This window comes from Gilbertella persicaria, assembly GCF_025201335.1.
Source record: "Gilbertella persicaria strain CBS 190.32 chromosome Unknown B0P05scaffold_45, whole genome shotgun sequence".
Lineage (NCBI taxonomy): Eukaryota > Fungi > Mucoromycota > Mucoromycetes > Mucorales > Choanephoraceae > Gilbertella > Gilbertella persicaria.
In genome coordinates this window covers 40567-59062 of record NW_026252006.1, presented here as the reverse complement: position 1 = coordinate 59062, position 18496 = coordinate 40567, and the positions used below count along the sequence as shown (strand labels likewise).

The window sequence follows — 18496 nt, the reverse complement described above, 5'->3', positions numbered from 1 at the left end:
GAATAAAAAAAAGCAGAATAAAAAAGGCGCTTTTATGCCGAAACAATGCGTTTCCCGCGCTTTATATATTCATTGTATTTGTTCTATCTTGTTCTTTATTATTAACAACATTATTTCTGGATTTAGCATGGTATATTGACACCTTGTATTTTTAAGCAAGACGCACCTTTGTACGCAATGGAAACATAGAATTGGTCCTTGTGCTCTATTTGTTCGGATAGTAAGGTTTTTCCGCAAAATGTGTACCACATCACTTGAGAACCATTGCTGACTTTATAGAATTGGTTACCTAAAATGTATAGCTTGATGGATCTAAAGTATTGCTCAGGAAAATGCACTTGTAAAGGGCCATGACCGGTTTCTTTTACTTTTCCCTGAATCACTAGTTCTGATATGAAAGGACATGTCTGAGCTATAAAGGACATGATGTCAATCGATACATTCATCATCATTGCTCTCTCCATAACCAATGACTTGAGTTTCGACTTTTCAGGGTTGACGACTGGTTTGTCTAGTGTGATATTGCAATACAACAATGTCAATTCTTCCAATTGGGTGAGTCCTTGGAGGACTGTATCAAGAGGCACAGTGAAGCCATCATTCAATTTACTACTACTTTCAATAGTCAGCCTTCTTAATTGTGAGAATTGCTCCAACATAACAAAGATTTCGCTGTTTAGTAGGTCACTTCTTAGTGTTATAGTTTCGATATATTCTTTTTGCTGTGATTCAACAAGAGTGCTTAACTGAATGCTTATATCATCCAACAAATTGACTTTTTTTAATGTAGTACTGCTTTGATCCATGGGTATCAGGATATGTTTCGTTAAAGGATAGAGGTTGACATCATATGATTCTAGTTGAGAAAGGCTAGAGACAATGCTGCCCAATTTTTGTTCATAATAAGGCTGATACGATCTACCTGCACCAAGCGCATAGATTGTCAAGTGTTTAAGTTGTGTATATTTGTTAGAAATATAAGTCATCCACCGACTTTCTAATCCAAGATCATCGTTTTCTAGTCTGAATTGTTTAAGTCGAAGCTTTTGCAAATAGATAGCTGGCTGAGTCTTTCTGACCTGCATATCAACAGTATCGCTTTGATCAATCTCTGCTAATTGTTGCTGTTCAGTTTCATATGCTGTATCAAACCCACTAGATGCTTGTAACACATCAGTCAAAAAGAGGGTGTCTAGTTGAGATGCATTCGTATGAAGCTTCTCCATAAGCTCCAAAGTGATGGAGATACATATCAAGTCAAGTCGCTTGAGGTTGGGTGCATGAGGAAGGTAATCAAACAAGTCATTGCAGTTGTTATAACCCATAAAAAAATTGATTTTGATCTGCACCAGAGAAGTAAATAGGCCTTCCCTCAAGAGTGACAGAGAAAAAGCAAATCGATTGATCTCTTCGAAACTTTTTAATTTTTGCCAATGTTGTATTTGGCTTTTGCCAAGCTCGATATTAGCATAATCTTGATTACTATAGTCTTGCCAAGTTAGATGGGAAAGATATGGAAAAAGGACAGGTAGTTCTAAAAGTTCGTGTAATTGAACTTCTGGCCTTGTGAGTCGTAAGCTTTTGACTTGGCGTTGATATAATATATGTGTTTTAAAATTAGCTATGGCTGCTTCAAATTTTCTTCGACCCTTAACTGAAAAACTGTGAAAGAGGTTTGTGTTCTTAATGATATCATGCCAATAATGACAGATAAGCAAAAGTTTTTGTTTTTCAGAATATGTCAAGTAAGAGGTGATTTGGCAAAAGACTTCGACAGGTATCTTATTCATAAAAAGAAACAGAAAGAAAAAGAAAGTCGCTTTATATTTAAAGTTATTTTAAGTGACCTTCTTTTTATGGACAACTAAAACATATGAGGTAGCAGCACAGCCTTGCTTTCTATTCTGCTCGCATTTCTAATGACTTTATAAGAGCTTCTTGAGTGATGCTTAAAAAGGGGATTTTTTTATTATAAAAGCATAAAAATGAAATGTACATGATAAAGTGGTTTGATTTTACTTGGTCTTGGCCTTTTCCAAAAGATCTTCTCTTCTGGACTTACTGTTTGGGTCAAAGTAAGGAGCTTCAGCTTGAGGAGTTACTCTCCAGCCATGGCGTCTACCAATATCAAGATAGTCAAATACAGCGTTATGGTTGGTAACACGGTTATCCCAAACAGCGACACTGTTTTCTTCCCACTTGAAACGAACTTGGAAATCAACACCACCAGAAATGTGATCAAAGAGGAAATTGAGAATGGTATCAGACTCACGCTTAGAAAGACCTACAATAGACTTGGTGAAACCCTTTTGAACATAGAGAGCCTTCCAACCAGTGACAGGATGTGTACGAACAATAGGGTGAGTGGCAGTCCACTTCTTACGACGAACGACATGTTTAGCAAGGTTTGCTTCCTCTACTTGATAATAACCATCATGCACTGCTTCCAATCCCTCCAAAAAATTTTTGAATGCGGGTGATAATCTGTCGTAAGCAGTATAGCTAGATGACCACAAAGTATCACCACCAGCTTCTGCAGGTAAGGTATCAATTTTCAAGAAAGTCAATCCAGGAGGTTGAAGTTCATAACTGACATCTGAATGCCATCCATCTTGTGCAGAACGAGAAAGCTCAAGACTGACACCACCGATTGACTTGTAACGGTTAACAGTTTCTGAATCAAAGTAAACAACATGAATTTCAGGAAGTCCAGGAGGATGGCCAAAGGTGTTGTGAACATGACTAAATACATACATTAGATTGGACTTAAAATACCAAATCAACTTACAGAGGACCAAAGTATTTACCAAGTTCCCGGCCTTGATAAACATCAATATCTTGATCCCTAAAGAAGACAACACCACGTTCAGCAACCAAAAGAGCCAAATCATTCTTTTGTTGATCTGTCAATTTCGACAATTGCAAACCTCTGATTTCAGTACCAATATGAGGGGTTAAGTCAGAGATCTTTCCGGCATTGTCATAAATAGAAGCCTTTTTGGGGTCTGCAAGATGTCCAGGATCTTTGTGTTCAAAAGGTTCGAGTTCAGGATACTATTAGTAAAGAATAAAGTAAGTAAGCAGAATAGGATGCATGTAGGATACATACAGTTTTATCGGGATAAACAAGGTAATGGCCTTTAGTACGAGCGATTTGTTGAAGGTCGAGCTTTTCAATTTCTTGAATAATTGCGTCAGTGTTTGGAGGAGCCATGTTGTGATATATTTATTAAACGAGAAAACTTGTTGAGATAACGAAGTTTTTTTTTTGTGGACAGTAAGCATTTATATGTTTTTTTTTTCTAATTCGATTATTTCCCACCTAAAATTGCCTTGTTTATTGATATAGTTTGTTGCAAATGAGCCTGAGTGATTGCGCGATTTGGTGGATATTTCCCATTTTTGGGATACGCTTTGTTACACTTGCATAAAATGATTGACCTGAACTTCATTTGATGAGCCGAAAATACTTGGTTGTCGCATAGTCATATATGAGATGACTAAGAAAAGAGCATTTATGCGACATAAACTCTCTCCCCCCCCCCCGGATAATCAAAGCTTTTTCTTTTTTGTTTTCCTCGTGATAATTAGCACCATTAACAGTCTTATTACATGTTTAGAAGGCAAATTCACGCAATCACAAAATATGATGGCGTAACAGGTATGTTTTTACACACTTTATTGTATATCTATTGAGCAATGCTTCATGCCATGCACTGATAAATATGATGTGATATTACTAGTAATGAATAAAAAAGATTGCCATTTTTTTGAGTAGAGGCTTTCTTTACTTTTTTTTCTTTTATTTTTAATTTTTTTTTTGTGGTTATACTTCAAACAATATATAGAAAATTAAATGAGTCTGCTTGTATAGAAACTATATTGTGGATGAATAGAACCATGCAATGAAAAAAAAAAAGGTTCAATGATATGATATCTGAGGCAGCAATGATGAGCAAAATTCTAGATATTTGATTGGCCTGGAAATTTTTAACCCGATCTGATCTGATAATTATTGCATGATTACAGTGGTTTGATAGGCATAATCAGGCATATTGACAATTTGCTTTCTGTATGGCGTAAAATTAAAAGACATGTATCCAGCTATATTGGTAATACATGAAATCAAAGAATAGAATACATAATAAAGGATTTTATTTGGTTATCATACAAGACTTGTGTCGAGTGTAAAGATTATAAGATTAATAATACAAGATCTAGCGGTAGCAAGTTATTGGTTCAAACTCTCTTGAATGCGTCTGACAGGATCATTTAAGGCATACCAAGCAATAGCACTCATACCAACTAAGGCTGAAATGATACAAGCGGCCATGGCACCTTTGCCTTTAGCAGTAAATCCATCATAGATTAAAGTAACACCACTAGGAGCACCACTCAAGTCAAGACCCATCTTGCCAGCAGCATTACCAACGCCAGGAGTACCACCTGCTTCACAGATATCAACAAAGGCTTGAGGCAATGTCATACGTTGCTGAGCAACTTCAGGTGCGGTAATGAACAATGCAGCAAGGCCTGATTCTAAATGCCAGTCAATGTGGCAATGGAAAATCCATACACCAGGATTATCAGCACGGAAACGAATGATAGAATATCCACCAGCATCGACTCGGATGGTATCACGACGAGCAGGGTTGTTTGTAATCCATTGGACGGCTGATCGATTTCCATCAAAGACACCTTCGCCTCGGCCTACAAGCTGGAAAGTATGACCATGGAAATGGAAAGGATGAGCATTTGCGTCCAAGTTGTTTAATACAACTTCGATCATATCCAAATGCTTGATCATAAAGGCTTGAGATTGAGGTCCGTAGACATCCAAATTGCTGGCATCAGCACCCATAGAGAGCATCGTGTTCAAGGAAGGCACTTTAGGAGCGAGATAAGGTAATTCGTTAAACATACCACGATTGATACCATCAGTAGTGACTTGGAAGTCAATTGTCAAATTGACGTGGTGATCAGGTTCAACAGCTGACTCAGCATAAAGTGGCACAAGACTCATATCATCAAATGAAGTCTCTGTCATACCATTAGGGTCTTCACTAGCAGCAAAGTTTTGATGGTTTCTGTCATAGTAAATGGGAGCAGTAATATCTATCTATCAGTCAGTATTTACTTGAAGTAATAACAAAATTCACTTACTGGAGACTAAATCTTCAGGAACAGTATCAAACATAACAGTGTCCATATCAGCATGCATGTAGTAGTTTAAATCAGTAGTGTTTTTAGCTTTGACAAGAACTGAGAAACGCTGAGCGGCAGTCATATAGAGACTATCTACAGTTTTGGGTTGAGTATAAACCTAAAAAAGACAATAAAGTTATTTTGTCGATCTGTGTTTTTCAAAAGACTTACGCCATCTACTTCAATAATATCCATTTGGTGACCATCAATCTTGTAAAAAAAAGTAGCGAAACCAGACATATTGATAATACGAATACGGTAGGTCTTTCCAGGAACAAATGTGAATGTAGTATTAGCATTATCGTTGATCAAAGCGGATTCTAAAAAAGTTAGTGCTCGTTGAACATTTAATTCATGTGTTACACGATTGGTGTCTCTTACCTGGGACTGGTTCTGCGCCTGTGGGGTTATAGACTGACAGGAATTTTGCGAGATTATCATAACTTCTATCATGATACCAATCTATTATGCTATTAAAAATAGTATTCTTTTTAATACTTAGCTTACCAGAGACAGTAACAGTAATTTCCTCCTCATAAGTGTATGGTTCTTGAGGGTTATGGATAATCATAGGGAATCGAAGACCATCCATGTATTGACCCTGAGTAATAAAATGAAAAAGGTCAAAAAAATTTTTATGTCAATCTCTAATTTATACCATGTAGTGAGCGTGAATCCAGTAAGTACCATTTTGAGTGATATTAAACTCATATTGTAGATCATGATTTGGTGGAATAGCACTATTTCAAAATGAGTACATGATTTCGTATCATATCTGTCTTACCATTGAGTTACCATAACAGGGCCATCCATCCAAGCTGTACCATTTTGGAATTGTCCATGAGCATGCAAAGCTGTAGGTTCATTAAGAGCATTATGGACATTCATAACCAAGGTATCACCATAGGTTACTTCAACGGGAGGTGGACTAGGATAGTATTAAATTAAGTTTGCCATTTAATGATACATACGGCCATTTTCCATTGACACCAACAACTTGACGTGCCTTCAGATTATCAGGATTCACATTTTCAACATAAGTGATGTTCATGTCATAAACAACACGGGCTGCTTGGATCAAGTGAAGGGAAAACAATCCCAGAACCAAGGAATTAATTATATGCTTCATTAGTAAAAAAAAAAAAAAAGAAGTAGTAAAGAGAAAAGAAAAGAAACAAGATACGGCAAAAATATAAACACATCTGTGAAACAAAAAATTTTCATTTCAAAATTATCAGATCTCCTACGCCCCCCCCCCTCCCTCCCTCCTTTCCTCATCAGTTTTACAGTCCCATGTGTTTTCTCATGATAAAAAATTTCCCTTTTGAGTAAAAATCAGATAAAACCTTATTTTTTTTATCTGATGGCAAATGTAAAAATATCATGCAATAAGATGTTTATGAAACATTTCAAAAGGTATTGATCGTATGCCCTAAAAGGTTTTACCCTGAAGCAGTTCTAGACCTTCTCCTTTTTTTGATGGAGGAAAACTGACTCCCCCAATGTTTATTGTTGCTCTTTAAAAAAAAGTTTTTTGAATCTCCACTTGTGTTTATATTTTCACTAAACTACAGTACATCTTTTTCTTTTTTTTCTTTTTGAGAAAGAAATTTTTTCTAATCTGATTCAACTCGGTTTTTCTTTTTTTTTTTCATATAGAAAATGTCGCAAGACCTGTTTAATGTCCCTATTTTCTTTATCATTTTTCGAGAGACATGTGAAGCAGCCATTATTGTGTCTGTATTACTGTCATTCTTGAAGAAAGTGTTTGACACTGATTCACTTATTTACAGACGTTTGCGTAACCAAGTATGGATTGGGGCCGGGCTAGGTCTATTCATCTGTCTCTGTATTGGTGCTGCTTTCATTGCTGTTTGGTATACTGTGCTTGGTAATCTTTGGGGAAACTCAGAATACATCTGGGAAGGTGTTTTCTCTTTGGTGGCTACTGTCATGATCACAATGATGGGTTTAGCCATGTTAAGAACAGAAAGAATGCAAGAGAAATGGAAAGTAAAATTGGCAAAATCAATGGAAGACAAGGGAGAAAAACTCGGATTCAAGGCATGGATGCAAAAATACTCCTTCTTCTTTTTACCATTCATTACATTATTGAGAGAAGGTCTTGAAGCTGTTGTGTTTATCGGTGGTGTAAGTTGTTTATCAGCACAATTCATATCTCATTTTGATTATAGGTCTCACTCAATGTTACTGCCAAATCTATTCCTATTGCTGCTATTATGGGCTTCATTTGTGGTTGCATTGTTGGTCTGATTATCTATCGCGGTGGTAGCCTTATTCAGTTGCGTTGGTTCTTTATTGCATCTACAATAATTTTGTATCTCGTTGCTGCTGGTCTGATGTCAAAGGCTGTTGGCTTTTTAGAGCAAGACGCTTGGAACAGAGTCATTGGTGGTGAAAGTGCTGAAGAAAGTGGAAGTGTCATTGGATACAAAGTAACTACTGCTGTTTGGCATGTATCTTGGGGAGACCCAGAAAAGAACTCTGCCGAAACTGGTGGATGGTAAGCAACATTATTGGATATTCTCAAACTCATACATGATAAAATAGGCAAATCTTTAATGCTATTCTTGGTTGGAACAACACTGCTACTATTGGTACCATTATCAGTTATTGTCTTTACTGGGTTCTTGTTTCCCTTTTCCTTGTCTACATGCATTGGAAGGAACATCGCGCAGCACTCATGAAGCTTCAAAGAGGTGACTGGGAGCCTAATGGTGATGTTGCCCTTGACCAAGCAAAGAAGTTTATTGATAAAGAAGGTGCTATCGTCGGTCAAGAAGAACAAGCTGTTGATGCACAAAATTTTACTGGTGTCACCATTAGCGATGCTCATGAAGAAACCATTGAAATAGAAACATTACATAAGAAGCTTGAATCAAAAGCTTAACACTTACTATCTTAGTTGTATTAATATAAACCACCAGTAATAATTAAAAAAGTAATAGCTTAGTTGACAGCTGTATTCAAAAAAAAAAAAAAAAAAAAAAAAAAAAAAAAAAAGATATCAGATCTTGTCTTACTCGGGTCAACTTGTAACTTTCTTTTTTGAATCTATAAACCTGTCAGCAAATAATTGTATCACAAGCCCGGGTATCAATATCTCTTGTACTTCGCATGTCTAAATCAGGAAATAAAGTCTACTTTGTAAAGTAAGGATTTTAATATTATAAAATACTTCTTGAAGTCCCTATTAATTTTTTTCTTTGTGCAAGATTGATAGGTTCACTTTTCACACAACGATCCAATGATAGCTAATTTAGAGAGACATGGTGCCTTTTGTTTGGTCAGAATTAATGCTTTTTTGTTTATTTGGGTAGACTAACAATTAGCCATCTAGAAAAGTGGCAACCCCTCCTCAGATCAGCCGATGAAAAACTTCTTTGTAGAATGGGCTGATTTTGAATCTGTATAGCATCTCAAGGCTTACGTTTCACCAGAATAAGGGATTTACAAAAAAAAAGCTGAATTTTTCAATAAAGCAGATCTAAAACAACCCCCTGAATTTGAAAATAAGTTGGACCTTGGTTAACCAAAGCAGGCGGTAAACTTATCACTAATAATCTTGTCCTTAGAATCTCATTCATTACATGCAATCAACCTATTGGTATGCGAGAAGCCAATGTACATAAGCAACCAAATTCTTTTGCTTCATAACACTGTGAAAGATATCAGCGTTTTCGGACGACAAAACCTTGAAGGCTACTTTATACACGACTTTGGCTTCCACAATAAATTTGGATTGATTTATAAAACATATTATAGCGAAAGACAATCTAGTTGGACATTTAAAGAGCTAATTAACTATGATTGAAGAGAGGACTCAAACAAAAGGTTTGATTTTTCTCATCAGAGATGTTCTCAGATATAAATGATATGCTACATATTCTTGTCCGTAACAAAAAGCTTTCATCAAGAGATGATTTTAGCGTTAGCATTTTTTAACAAATAACTTTTTTCATACAATTTAAACGAGACTATGAACCGAAATCGAGATATTCGTTCCTTGGACATCATGAAGGTTAAGAAGAAAGTGTTTATTCTTGTAGTTATATAGAAAAAAAAAGGATAAGAACAACCAAGCTTGCTCTCTAAAAGCTTTAGTATTGGATATCATTGCACTTCAACCTTGCAACTCTTTCAGTAATAGCTAAACTGGATAGTGCTGTATACGTATTGATCCTGATAATGCTAAGTGAGCTAATCCATCAAAGTTACAAAGGTAAAAAGGTGGAAATTAGGTTGGTTCAAATAGGCCGACTTTTCAATGTAAATTGCCAAGTGCAAACATAAAAAAGCTCTGTCAAAAAGACAACGAAAGTGTTCTACAACTTCCAAAGAATCATTCACGCGGTCTTTACAATGTTCGATTGCCTTCAGATGCATTGAGTCATATTCATAATATAAGGGCATGTCTATGGTTAAGTCACCTGATGTCATTACCCTCGAAAACTTAAAAAAAAGGACAATATGTGATATACTTACTATCAAAATTCAATGGAATTAACTGAAAAGTAAATAAAAACCAAAAATGACCAAAAAAGATCTGCTTTATTATGATATATAGTTATGTCTACTATTTATACTAATTGACTCTTATCTTAGTATTAATGTTGAGAACCGTGTTGACCAATAAAGCTGACAAGCAAAGTGTATATCTAGCAAGTATATTTACGTGCATAATAAAAAGGCATTTTATGCGTAATGGGAGGGGGATGTCAAAAAGATAAGTGATAGCTACTTTAATGTGTGACAACACAAAGTATAGCTGATTACTAATCCAAGCCCAATAATGGATGATTGTATGTTGTGTATACAGCACAGTAACTATAAATCTAATCTTCAAATAACTCTTGAGGCCATTAATCATCTATTCATGATGCAAAATAAGAAATATGCAGCTTTTTCTATTCTTGTTACTGCCAGGAGCATTTTCAGATTCGAGTATGATTGTACTTGATGCTAAACATCTAGACAAAACACAGAGGAACACATAAAAGCAAATACGAATTAGTCTTAGTAGAATGGAAGCAAATCATTAACATATTTATCTTTATCGCTATACTTCAAATAAACTAACGGATGCTAAACCATTTATAAAAAAAAAGTCTAAGAAAACTTTGTGCTTTTGTTTGGAAATTGTTCTGCCCCTCTGAAGAACGTCATGAATTGTAGCCTCGGTTGGAATTGTAAATTTTAGAAAGCTAGAAAAACCTAGACTCAATGGGAGTATTGGATAAGCTCTAAGCCGCTTTCCACGGTCTTCTGAGGCACCCGGATTCAAAAATCTTTTATTTCGTAGAAAAAAAACTCTCCGTGTTCGATATAAATGGATATTTGAACTACAATGATTTTGAAACAGAGATCTCACTACATTTTCGAACTTCAAGTATCTTTTCCCTGACTTGAGAAAAAAGATCCCTTCCAGTCTATCTTTGCTCAACTCAAGCCTAGTTAAGAAATTATTCTTCTCAGAAGCGCATGCTGCAGATAAGATTTCAAGAGAAAGAGAAAAAAAAAAGAACCACACACATTGAAAAGTATTTCTTTTTTCGTAGATGATCACATAATGTCTTGGCACAAACAAAGCGCATAATGACAAAACTTGTTTTTTGATATACATTTTCTTTGTTTCAAAGTGATGAAGTAGCGTTGGTTGTGTTGATCTTTCCGAGGCTCCCCATAAAAAAAGATAAACTCTGATTGTGTAATGGATATTTTTTCTTTCTCTGTTTTCTTTTTACTCTCTGTTTGTCCTTTTCTTGTTCGATTGTACGCATTTGATCATTCAAGTATGCCTTTATTTCTATTTTTCCTGATTCGCGCTGTGACACAAGAATTTATTTTTCCAAAAATAGTAAATTTATTTTAGTGCAACCATTACATTTAGAGTTTTAGCACAATATTTGAAATGTCCCGTATAGCTCAATAATAAAAATACATGTATACAAGACCATTCTGTTTTAGTTTTTCCTATCAAGGCTAAAAAAAAAGAGGAAGCAGAGAATGAATTTGCCTGAAAAGAAAACAAAAACGAGTAAGTTTAGAGGAAGATAACATAATGAAGAAAAACTCTCATGAATACCACTTTGCATATTGGGAAAAATAAAAATAAAGCTACTACATAAACGATATGTTTCCTCAACAGCTATTTTATATAAGAGCACTTTTGATAGACAATATAAAGTACACAATATGATCTTGATATACACAACATAATGTGTTCATTGTTTCCAAAATCTTTATCCTTTGTTACCCCACACATAAACACATACTAGTGCTCGAACTTAAAAGGAAACTAATCCTGGGGACAAGATAAGGTGCGAATTAGACAAAGTTGTACACTAACAGAAACAAAGATGGATCATACCAATCAAACAACTTCCAGCCATCATAAGAAATCTTGTCATACACCTGTTTGTCCGAGTGTCACACCTGAATGATTCAGTAGTGGGTTCATTCAAAACCTTTATTCTCCGTTACATCGCATGAACTTAAACTCTATTGATGCACCTATATACCATGTACTTTATCCCAGTTTATAAGGTTAAGATCAAGACAAATCATGATGTAGTATAACATAGAAGAAAAAGGGATATTATTCTCTTTTTGATAAGCATACTGAATTATATAACCATTGTTGGTTACCAAAAAGGTTTGACATACAAAAAAAAAAGGGGGAAAACAGAAGGGTGTATTAATAAGAAAACCAAATGCGTGAGAAAATTATATGAGAGTGCGAGAGGGAAAGCTGAAAAAAGGGTAAAAATACACAATTACACCAAAAATGGGCAAACAAGTAAAACCCTTTCATTTTGGAAATCGCAGTAAAGGAATGCAAATGTATATAAATATCAAACGGATCCAATTCTTTTTCTTCCTGCTTTTTGTATATATTATTTTTCATCATTCAACATGGTAAATGAAGTAGTTACTAAAACTGACGTACCTCCCAGTTCACTCAAAAGTGAATCCATTCATCAAATAGATCAAGTTCACGTCAAAGATAATGAGTCCATCACTCAATTAGAAGACATCTCTAAAGTAGATCATCATCTCACACGCGTTCTTTTACGCAAACTCGATAAAAGACTACTACCTCTTCTTTGTGTCTTATATCTATTGAGTTATATTGACCGTTCTAATATTGGTAATGCTAAGCTGGGTGGATTAGAAGAAGACTTGGGCATGACAAAACAAGATTATCAGTGGTCTCTATCTATTTTTTACTTTTCCTATGTCATTTTTGATTTGCCTTCTAATATTATCATGCGTCGTTGGCTTCCTTCTTATTGGTTGGGTATTTTAATGTTGTATGTATCCTGAAATCATCTTATGCATATATTAATCCATTTTATAGCTTTTGGGGTTCTGTTGCTACTGTGATGGCAGCAAGCACTAATTTTGCAGGTGTTGCTGTCTGTCGATTCTTTTTGGGCTTGTTTGAAGCTGGTAAGATCATGGATATATTATAAAAAAAATACTCATATACATATATATAGGCTTCTTTCCTGGTGTTATTTATTTCATGTCATTATGGTATACTAGAAAAGAATATGGTCGTCGTATTGGTTTCTTTTGGTCATTCAGTAGTTTAGCTGGTGCCTTTGGTGGCCTTATTGCTTATGGTATTTCTCAAATCCAAAACGATGCTCTTAAAACTTGGCAATGGTAATACGCTAAACATTTGACAGTATCATTTATGGTTCTTGTAGGCTTTTTATTATTGAAGGTATCCCTACTGTCATTCTTGCTGTATTTTCTGCTTGGTATTTGCCCAACAAGCCAGAAACAGCAAAGTTTCTTACTGAGCAAGAGCGTGAATTAGCTGTCAGAAGATTAGAAGATGGTAATATATCTATTATGCTATATTTTTTTTTAATAACATATATTTTTTTTTAGACGCTGGTGCTTCTAATGATCATTCATGGTCATGGGCTCAAGTAACTTCGGTCTTCAAAGATTGGAAGACCTATTTCTATATGGCTATTTACATTCTCGGAACAAGTGCTTTACAAGGCATTACTCTATTTTTGCCTTCTATTATTGCTGGTATGGGAACCTGGTCAAAACCTGTTGCCCAGGCCCTTACTGTTCCTCCTTATTTCTTTGCCTTTTTGTCTACGATTGCTGTTAGCTGGAGCTCCGGTAAGAAATAGATAGTTCGTTACTTTGATGACTTACATGATCCAGATAAATACTTTGAAAGAGCTTACCATTTGATTGGCATCAACATGGTGGGTCTTTTGGGTTTCTTGCTTCTTATGTTTTTACCAAGTGAAAATATAGCTGGTAACTATATCAGTGCTTGTCTTGTTACTATGTCTGTCTACACCAATGTGGCTGTCAAGGTAGCATGGTTCAACAACAACTAGTAAGTCGTGTAGAAGTCTCCATCCTGCATGTAATATTTATCGTTTTATCTAGTGGTGGCTTGACTCGTCGAGCTGTTGCTTCTGCTGCTATTGTCAGTGTTGGTACTATTGGTGGTGCTGTTGGTGGACAAATCTACTATGGTATGTAACACATTGAGTTATATTGTCAACCAACACTTGTTTTCTTTATAGACGGTCCAAAATATTTTGCAGGCAACACAATTGCTTTTTCCTGTGTCGCTGCACAAACAGTATTGATCATTCTTCTTCGTATTTTACTGGCTCGCGAAAATAAGAGAAGAAGTAGACTATCTGAAGAGCAAAGAGAACTTGAAATTCACAAATATGGTGGTATAGAACTTGTGGGTGATCGACATTATTCATTCAAATATGTCTTGTAATTTTATTATATATTGTATGTAAATTATTCTTATACCAAAACGTAATAAATCAGCTTATGGATTGTACTTTACAAAAAAAAAAAAAAAAAGAACTATTAGACTGAATACTTCCATTGCGGTCAGTGAATTCAAATGTAGCAATGACTACATACAGATCAGATATATTGGTCTCTAAATCAATAGCATCACCCGTGGGTGTCTTGTCCAGATAGATAAGTCAGTAAACTGCCGCATGTCCATCACTACAAAGATCTTTTGCTGTTCAGAAAGAAGATTGTCAATCGCATGGTCAATGCTCTTGATCATATCTTGAAAGCCATAAAAAATGGCTTCTTGCCTCGGCTCCAAAAGATCGGTTTTGTCGTCCATTAATATTTCACAACTTCGCAAGAAACCAAGGATTTCTTCAAACAATTCTGGACTAGGATCAATGTGGATTTCTTCTTCCTTGTTGCCTTTTTCAAGCAAGTTTTTAAAGAATGTACCTTGCTTTAATGTCTCTTTAGATATGCAGAAATGGCTTCCTCCCATATTCAACTTGATGATATCTTCATTACTCATTGTTACCAAAGCAAAAGAAAAAAAGAAAGAAAAAAAAGAAAGAAAACAGAAAGGGTAATCCAATGCTACATCTTTTTATATATATATATATATCAAAGTAAGAAAAAAAAATTACTCAAATTATTCTTGAGATCTAAGACGAGCACCAGCATTGACGACCTTGACGTTCAATTGAGCAGCACGTTCCAAAAGAGCAACACGCTTCTTGGAAGAAACGTTGTGGGCAATTTCGGCAGCGTAAGTACGGTTGTGCATCAACAACAAGTTGAGTTCACGGACGTTGGAGACAACGAACTTGCGGAAACCGTTGGGCAACAAGTTACGAGTCTTCTTGGCGGAACCGTAACCGATCTTGGGCATAGGAGCTTGACCCTTGAAACGTCTACGCATGTTACAATCGATACCCTTGGGCTTTCTCCAGGATTCCTATAAAAGATCATGAGTTTCATTCCAATATATTCTAATACATACACCAACACGCATGAAGCGGTTAGATTGGTGGCGCTTGAATTGAGCAGTGCGCTTCTTGACGATGGTGTGCTTCACGGCAGGAGTAACCATTGTTGACTAATAAACACATGAGTATATTCTTCTTTTAATCCATGGAATGTATCACTCTTTCACTCTTTCTCTTTTTCTCGAATCATATTCAGCACTGGAGCTGTAAATAGATCGAGTGATACATTCAACATGATTTGCTTGTATGGATGGATAAGGAATCTCTACCTTTTCAAATGGATGCTAAGAGGAGGACCTTAATGCTCGCAGCTTCTTTCAGTTATTTTGTCCATCTCCCCAAAGGAAGCTTATCCGTTGTTCAATTTCCGACAAAAGAGCAACCGGACACATCTTCTCCGGACCGAACATGCTTTATGAAATGGTTTATTAGGAAAAAGTCTGTTTGGATTGATATGCTTTACGAAGGCGTTGAACAGTACCATAGCGTTGGTTCTTTTCGTATAGTTTCTCTATATGTCTCATAAATCGATCGTCATCAGGTACAGACATAGTAGAACTTAGCGTTTCCATACACACATCCAAATCCAATGCCAATAGTCGGGCTATTCAATAAATCAGCAACTCTACACAGTTCAATAAATTACCTTCATATATCTTTAACAAAGCAACAGCAACAAAGAAAAAGATATCATATCCACACAAGAAATACACATCCCATATTCTTATGAGTGTATGATATTGAATGACACCACCAGCAAATAAAGTAATATACCATCGTGTAGCATAAATATCACTGGATAGACCTAATTGTGTCTAATCATGATAAGCAAGGATAATGAGGTTATATAAACTTACTAAATGATGGTATAATTTGGGTATATATTGCTGTAGTAGAGTGTCTTGAATAAAGAAGCTTTCCAAAAGTGCAGGGAATCCAGGGATATATAAATGATGTAAACTATCCCGTATAAACATATGTACAAGTATACTAAATGCTTTCTATAAATCATGAACAACTCTCTCTCCCCCCTCTTTATTATTACTTACCTCTTCTTCACAGTACATCAAAATAGTGGCTACAATATTTGTCATACCTTGACAGTAACCCACCTCTTCATCATAATTAGCAAATGCTCGTAATACATTAAATAATGCACGTTGACTAGAATGATATATATCTTATTAAATGTTGTGTCATCGTTATACATTACCCTGATCCATAGCGCTGTTTAAACATGATATGGTCTCTTAATGTTCTTGGAATATCCAGATCAATCTGTCTTTCATGCGTATTCTCTTTTTGCAGTAATTGCTATTTGTCTATGGTTCAGTGTGTAAATGCATAGTGTACATACTTTACTTGATAGGTTCGCTTTAATTGATCATCATCTTTTGCTTTCTTTAAACAGTCTGTCACTAGATAATACCATGCATCTCTTCTCCAACAGTCTGGAATGCCCTTATAGACTCTCTTTTTAAACTTGTAAGAAGGTATAAATCCATACAGTGTCTCATCATGGATCCTCACGCGTGTTGCCATATCAGCCCATTTCTCTGATCTCTCTACTTCTTTTTCTTTGGATCTATAAGACACTATGAATATACCATTGACACAAGTGTTAATACTTACATGGCAATGGATTTAGATGCATCCTCTGCTAAGAATCCATATCTAGATCATATCAATATACACATATCATGATATGTGATCGTTGTACCTATCAGTCATGGCATACCACTTCTCCATTTCTTGAGCAATATCTGGCAACTTTTCTGGTCTTTGTTCATATTGAAGAACAAGTGGTTTGGATAATGAAAGAGATGAACAAGATTTTTGTACTGTATGAATAGAACTAGAAGTGATTTGAGAAAAGTCTGTCTCACTTGAATGTGTAGTAAGTGTATCTTGTTGTTGTTGTTGTTGTTGTGCATTAGCTAATGAGATCCATACAGGTGTACGTGTTGTGTCCATCATGGTGAAATACCAAAAGAGAGAAAAAAAAAAGGGAGAAAACTAATTTTTTATTTTATTTTTTATGTATACATATGCGGAATTTTTTTTTTTTTACATTGTTACTCTTCTTCTTCATGAGATGCAAGGGCTTCTTTAGCCTTTGTCCTTAATAATTTAGTACTGCCTTCTTTAGACAAAACAACCAAGGGTCTACTGATTTCTTCCATATTCACTTTTGTTTCTTCTTCATCTGATCGACTCTCCAACACTTTATCCAATTCTTCAAAATAGATGTCAATAATATGGTATCGAATGGCATCTGGATTCTTTCTATCTGTAGGGCTTGTGCGGGTTTAGGTTAAGTGATGATAGACACGCTGTATAGTTTACCTTAAGGGTCCTTCAAGTAACATGTCTGTGTATGCTTCAAGATAGGTTGGATCCCATGATTCTCTGGCCAAGAATTCAAACGAAAAGTAAATCACACGACGCAACAATAAATAATACTTGTCAAGTCTACTCTTATTAGTCTTGTTGCATAATATATGATGACTTGCCTAATTCTATCTAAACCATGCCATTCTTGACAATGGATTTGCCAACAGGCTTTCAAAAAAGGAATAGCATTCGTAGCAGGCAATTCCATCACAAGAGCACCGAGATCATTAGCCAATGCTTGTTGAATCAAAGGTTTATCAGACATCCAATAACAATAAAAAAGACCTTTCCAGAGTTTGATGAGTTCAATGTCACTCAAGTTATTGCCAGAAGACAAGAACTTGCGAAGAGAACGAATGGCCTTGTCTCTTGTCTTTTTCTCTATGCATTCGATAAGTATATGGTTATGGTGTCATGAGGATTACCATTAGCAGCTAATTGCTTTCCAAGAGGAAGGTAAGTGGGGTCAATGTCCATATTCATCGTTGAAGAAATGAAAAAAAAAGTGAGATGTGCTATTTTGAATCAAAAGCCACAAAAAAATAAAACAGTCAACAAGGCATTGATGCATTGAGCCAATCAGACCCTGGTTACCAAAAATAAAAAAAAATAATCAGAAGGGGGTCAACTCTTTTTTCTCTTTATTGTTCATCATGTTTGGTGCATTTAGACCTACACTTGTCGCTCAAAGTGGTTTACTTTGGTAAATCAAGATGAAGACACATACAACCTAGACTAATGTCATATATAGGAAAAACCCTTTCCGCATGTCAGCAACAAGAAAAGCCAATCTTCGTAAGAGACTTAAGCAAGTCGATGATGTGATTGCAGCAGTAGCCGATTCAGGTGTTCAATGTAAAGCTTTGGATGAAGCACTTGCACTTCCCAAGGAATCTGAAATGCTTCCTAGAGACAAATATACCGTTTTCAGTCGCAATGCTAAAGGTTATCGTAAATCAGTTCACAAAGTACCCAAGTTCACCAAGTTGACCAACAGAACCAGCCCTCATGGCTTCTAATAAGTTGTTTCTTTTCTTCAATAAATTGTAAATAGACATTATTGTATTGTTATGACACTTTCT

At 35.6% G+C, this 18496-nt stretch overlaps 10 protein-coding genes across 10 annotated transcripts; 3 read left to right on the top strand and 7 right to left on the bottom strand.

The window, feature by feature from the left end:
* Positions 1-77: 77 nt before the first annotated feature.
* On the bottom strand, positions 78-1841 carry B0P05DRAFT_556497 (uncharacterized protein). Its single transcript, XM_051579911.1, has one exon. The coding sequence runs from the start codon at positions 1788-1790 to the stop codon at positions 123-125; it is 1668 nt and encodes a 555-aa protein (XP_051431390.1). The 5' UTR covers positions 1791-1841; the 3' UTR covers positions 78-122.
* A 174-nt stretch (positions 1842-2015) lies between these two features.
* On the bottom strand, positions 2016-3557 carry B0P05DRAFT_516186 (uncharacterized protein; the record flags this gene model as incomplete). The annotated part of the gene is made up of 4 exons (XM_051575696.1): positions 3350-3557; positions 3110-3277; positions 2789-3054; positions 2016-2742 (listed from the first exon to the last, which is right to left on the bottom strand). The coding sequence occupies exons 2-4, from the start codon at positions 3212-3214 to the stop codon at positions 2016-2018; spliced, it is 1098 nt and encodes a 365-aa protein (XP_051431389.1). The 5' UTR covers positions 3215-3277; positions 3350-3557.
* A 674-nt stretch (positions 3558-4231) lies between these two features.
* On the bottom strand, positions 4232-6334 carry B0P05DRAFT_477242 (Cupredoxin; the record flags this gene model as incomplete). Its single annotated transcript, XM_051574954.1, has 8 exons — positions 4232-5115; positions 5164-5323; positions 5377-5525; positions 5587-5667; positions 5713-5806; positions 5864-5945; positions 5990-6133; positions 6177-6334. The coding sequence occupies 8 exons, from the start codon at positions 6332-6334 to the stop codon at positions 4232-4234; spliced, it is 1752 nt and encodes a 583-aa protein (XP_051431388.1).
* A 411-nt stretch (positions 6335-6745) lies between these two features.
* On the top strand, positions 6746-8210 carry B0P05DRAFT_556489 (iron permease FTR1 family-domain-containing protein). The gene is made up of 3 exons (XM_051579910.1): positions 6746-7356; positions 7401-7729; positions 7777-8210. The coding sequence occupies exons 1-3, from the start codon at positions 6868-6870 to the stop codon at positions 8114-8116; spliced, it is 1158 nt and encodes a 385-aa protein (XP_051431387.1). The 5' UTR covers positions 6746-6867; the 3' UTR covers positions 8117-8210.
* Positions 8211-12120: 3910 nt separating this feature from the next.
* Positions 12121-14058, top strand: B0P05DRAFT_556484 (major facilitator superfamily domain-containing protein). The gene is made up of 8 exons (XM_051579909.1): positions 12121-12539; positions 12587-12678; positions 12729-12897; positions 12942-13075; positions 13129-13374; positions 13420-13600; positions 13654-13742; positions 13794-14058. The coding sequence occupies exons 1-8, from the start codon at positions 12142-12144 to the stop codon at positions 14000-14002; spliced, it is 1518 nt and encodes a 505-aa protein (XP_051431386.1). The 5' UTR covers positions 12121-12141; the 3' UTR covers positions 14003-14058.
* A 43-nt stretch (positions 14059-14101) lies between these two features.
* Positions 14102-14598, bottom strand: B0P05DRAFT_556483 (uncharacterized protein). The gene has a single exon (XM_051579908.1). The coding sequence runs from the start codon at positions 14561-14563 to the stop codon at positions 14174-14176; it is 390 nt and encodes a 129-aa protein (XP_051431385.1). The 5' UTR covers positions 14564-14598; the 3' UTR covers positions 14102-14173.
* A 13-nt stretch (positions 14599-14611) lies between these two features.
* Positions 14612-14971, bottom strand: B0P05DRAFT_556482 (ribosomal protein L32e). Its single transcript, XM_051579907.1, has one exon. The coding sequence runs from the start codon at positions 14951-14953 to the stop codon at positions 14684-14686; it is 270 nt and encodes an 89-aa protein (XP_051431384.1). The 5' UTR covers positions 14954-14971; the 3' UTR covers positions 14612-14683.
* On the bottom strand, positions 14963-17073 carry B0P05DRAFT_556459 (rab-GTPase-TBC domain-containing protein). The gene is made up of 9 exons (XM_051579906.1): positions 16741-17073; positions 16653-16694; positions 16383-16605; positions 16234-16334; positions 16070-16184; positions 15878-16021; positions 15667-15835; positions 15035-15624; positions 14963-14989 (listed from the first exon to the last, which is right to left on the bottom strand). Exons 1-8 carry the CDS (start codon positions 16995-16997, stop codon positions 15449-15451), a joined length of 1227 nt encoding a protein of 408 aa, XP_051431383.1. The 5' UTR covers positions 16998-17073; the 3' UTR covers positions 14963-14989; positions 15035-15448.
* On the bottom strand, positions 17022-17931 carry B0P05DRAFT_556454 (uncharacterized protein). Its single transcript, XM_051579905.1, has 4 exons — positions 17840-17931; positions 17534-17795; positions 17367-17492; positions 17022-17318 (listed from the first exon to the last, which is right to left on the bottom strand). The coding sequence occupies exons 1-4, from the start codon at positions 17895-17897 to the stop codon at positions 17096-17098; spliced, it is 669 nt and encodes a 222-aa protein (XP_051431382.1). The 5' UTR covers positions 17898-17931; the 3' UTR covers positions 17022-17095.
* Positions 17932-18067: 136 nt separating this feature from the next.
* On the top strand, positions 18068-18433 carry B0P05DRAFT_477283 (mitochondrial ribosomal protein L31-domain-containing protein; the record flags this gene model as incomplete). Its single annotated transcript, XM_051574957.1, has 2 exons — positions 18068-18117; positions 18166-18433. 2 exons carry the CDS (start codon positions 18068-18070, stop codon positions 18431-18433), a joined length of 318 nt encoding a protein of 105 aa, XP_051431381.1.
* Positions 18434-18496: the final 63 nt, after the last annotated feature.

Excerpts from the sequence above, each read along its gene's own strand:
- B0P05DRAFT_556459 (XM_051579906.1), bottom strand. The coding sequence starts at position 16,997 with ATGATGGACACAACACGTACACCTGTATGGATCTCATTAGCTAATGCA. Across the intron at positions 16,022-16,069 it reads TGATGTACTGTGAAGAAGAG|AAAGCATTTAGTATACTTGT; the intron begins GTAAGTAATAAT and ends CATGATTTATAG. Across the intron at positions 15,836-15,877 it reads CCAAATTATACCATCATTTA|ACACAATTAGGTCTATCCAG; the intron begins GTAAGTTTATAT and ends TATCATGATTAG.
- B0P05DRAFT_556454 (XM_051579905.1), bottom strand. The coding sequence starts at position 17,897 with ATGAATATGGACATTGACCCCACTTACCTTCCTCTTGGAAAGCAATTA. Across the intron at positions 17,796-17,839 it reads AAAGCAATTAGCTGCTAATG|AGAAAAAGACAAGAGACAAG; the intron begins GTAATCCTCATG and ends TCGAATGCATAG. Across the intron at positions 17,319-17,366 it reads TTACTTGAAGGACCCTTAAG|CCCTACAGATAGAAAGAATC; the intron begins GTAAACTATACA and ends AACCCGCACAAG.
- B0P05DRAFT_556482 (XM_051579907.1), bottom strand. The coding sequence starts at position 14,953 with ATGCGTAGACGTTTCAAGGGTCAAGCTCCTATGCCCAAGATCGGTTAC.
- B0P05DRAFT_556483 (XM_051579908.1), bottom strand. The coding sequence starts at position 14,563 with ATGAGTAATGAAGATATCATCAAGTTGAATATGGGAGGAAGCCATTTC.
- B0P05DRAFT_556497 (XM_051579911.1), bottom strand. The coding sequence starts at position 1,790 with ATGAATAAGATACCTGTCGAAGTCTTTTGCCAAATCACCTCTTACTTG.
- B0P05DRAFT_556489 (XM_051579910.1), top strand. The coding sequence starts at position 6,868 with ATGTCGCAAGACCTGTTTAATGTCCCTATTTTCTTTATCATTTTTCGA. Across the intron at positions 7,357-7,400 it reads CTGTTGTGTTTATCGGTGGT|GTCTCACTCAATGTTACTGC; the intron begins GTAAGTTGTTTA and ends TTTTGATTATAG. Across the intron at positions 7,730-7,776 it reads TCTGCCGAAACTGGTGGATG|GCAAATCTTTAATGCTATTC; the intron begins GTAAGCAACATT and ends ATGATAAAATAG.
- B0P05DRAFT_556484 (XM_051579909.1), top strand. The coding sequence starts at position 12,142 with ATGGTAAATGAAGTAGTTACTAAAACTGACGTACCTCCCAGTTCACTC. Across the intron at positions 12,898-12,941 it reads GCTCTTAAAACTTGGCAATG|GCTTTTTATTATTGAAGGTA; the intron begins GTAATACGCTAA and ends TGGTTCTTGTAG. Across the intron at positions 13,743-13,793 it reads TGGTGGACAAATCTACTATG|ACGGTCCAAAATATTTTGCA; the intron begins GTATGTAACACA and ends TTTTCTTTATAG.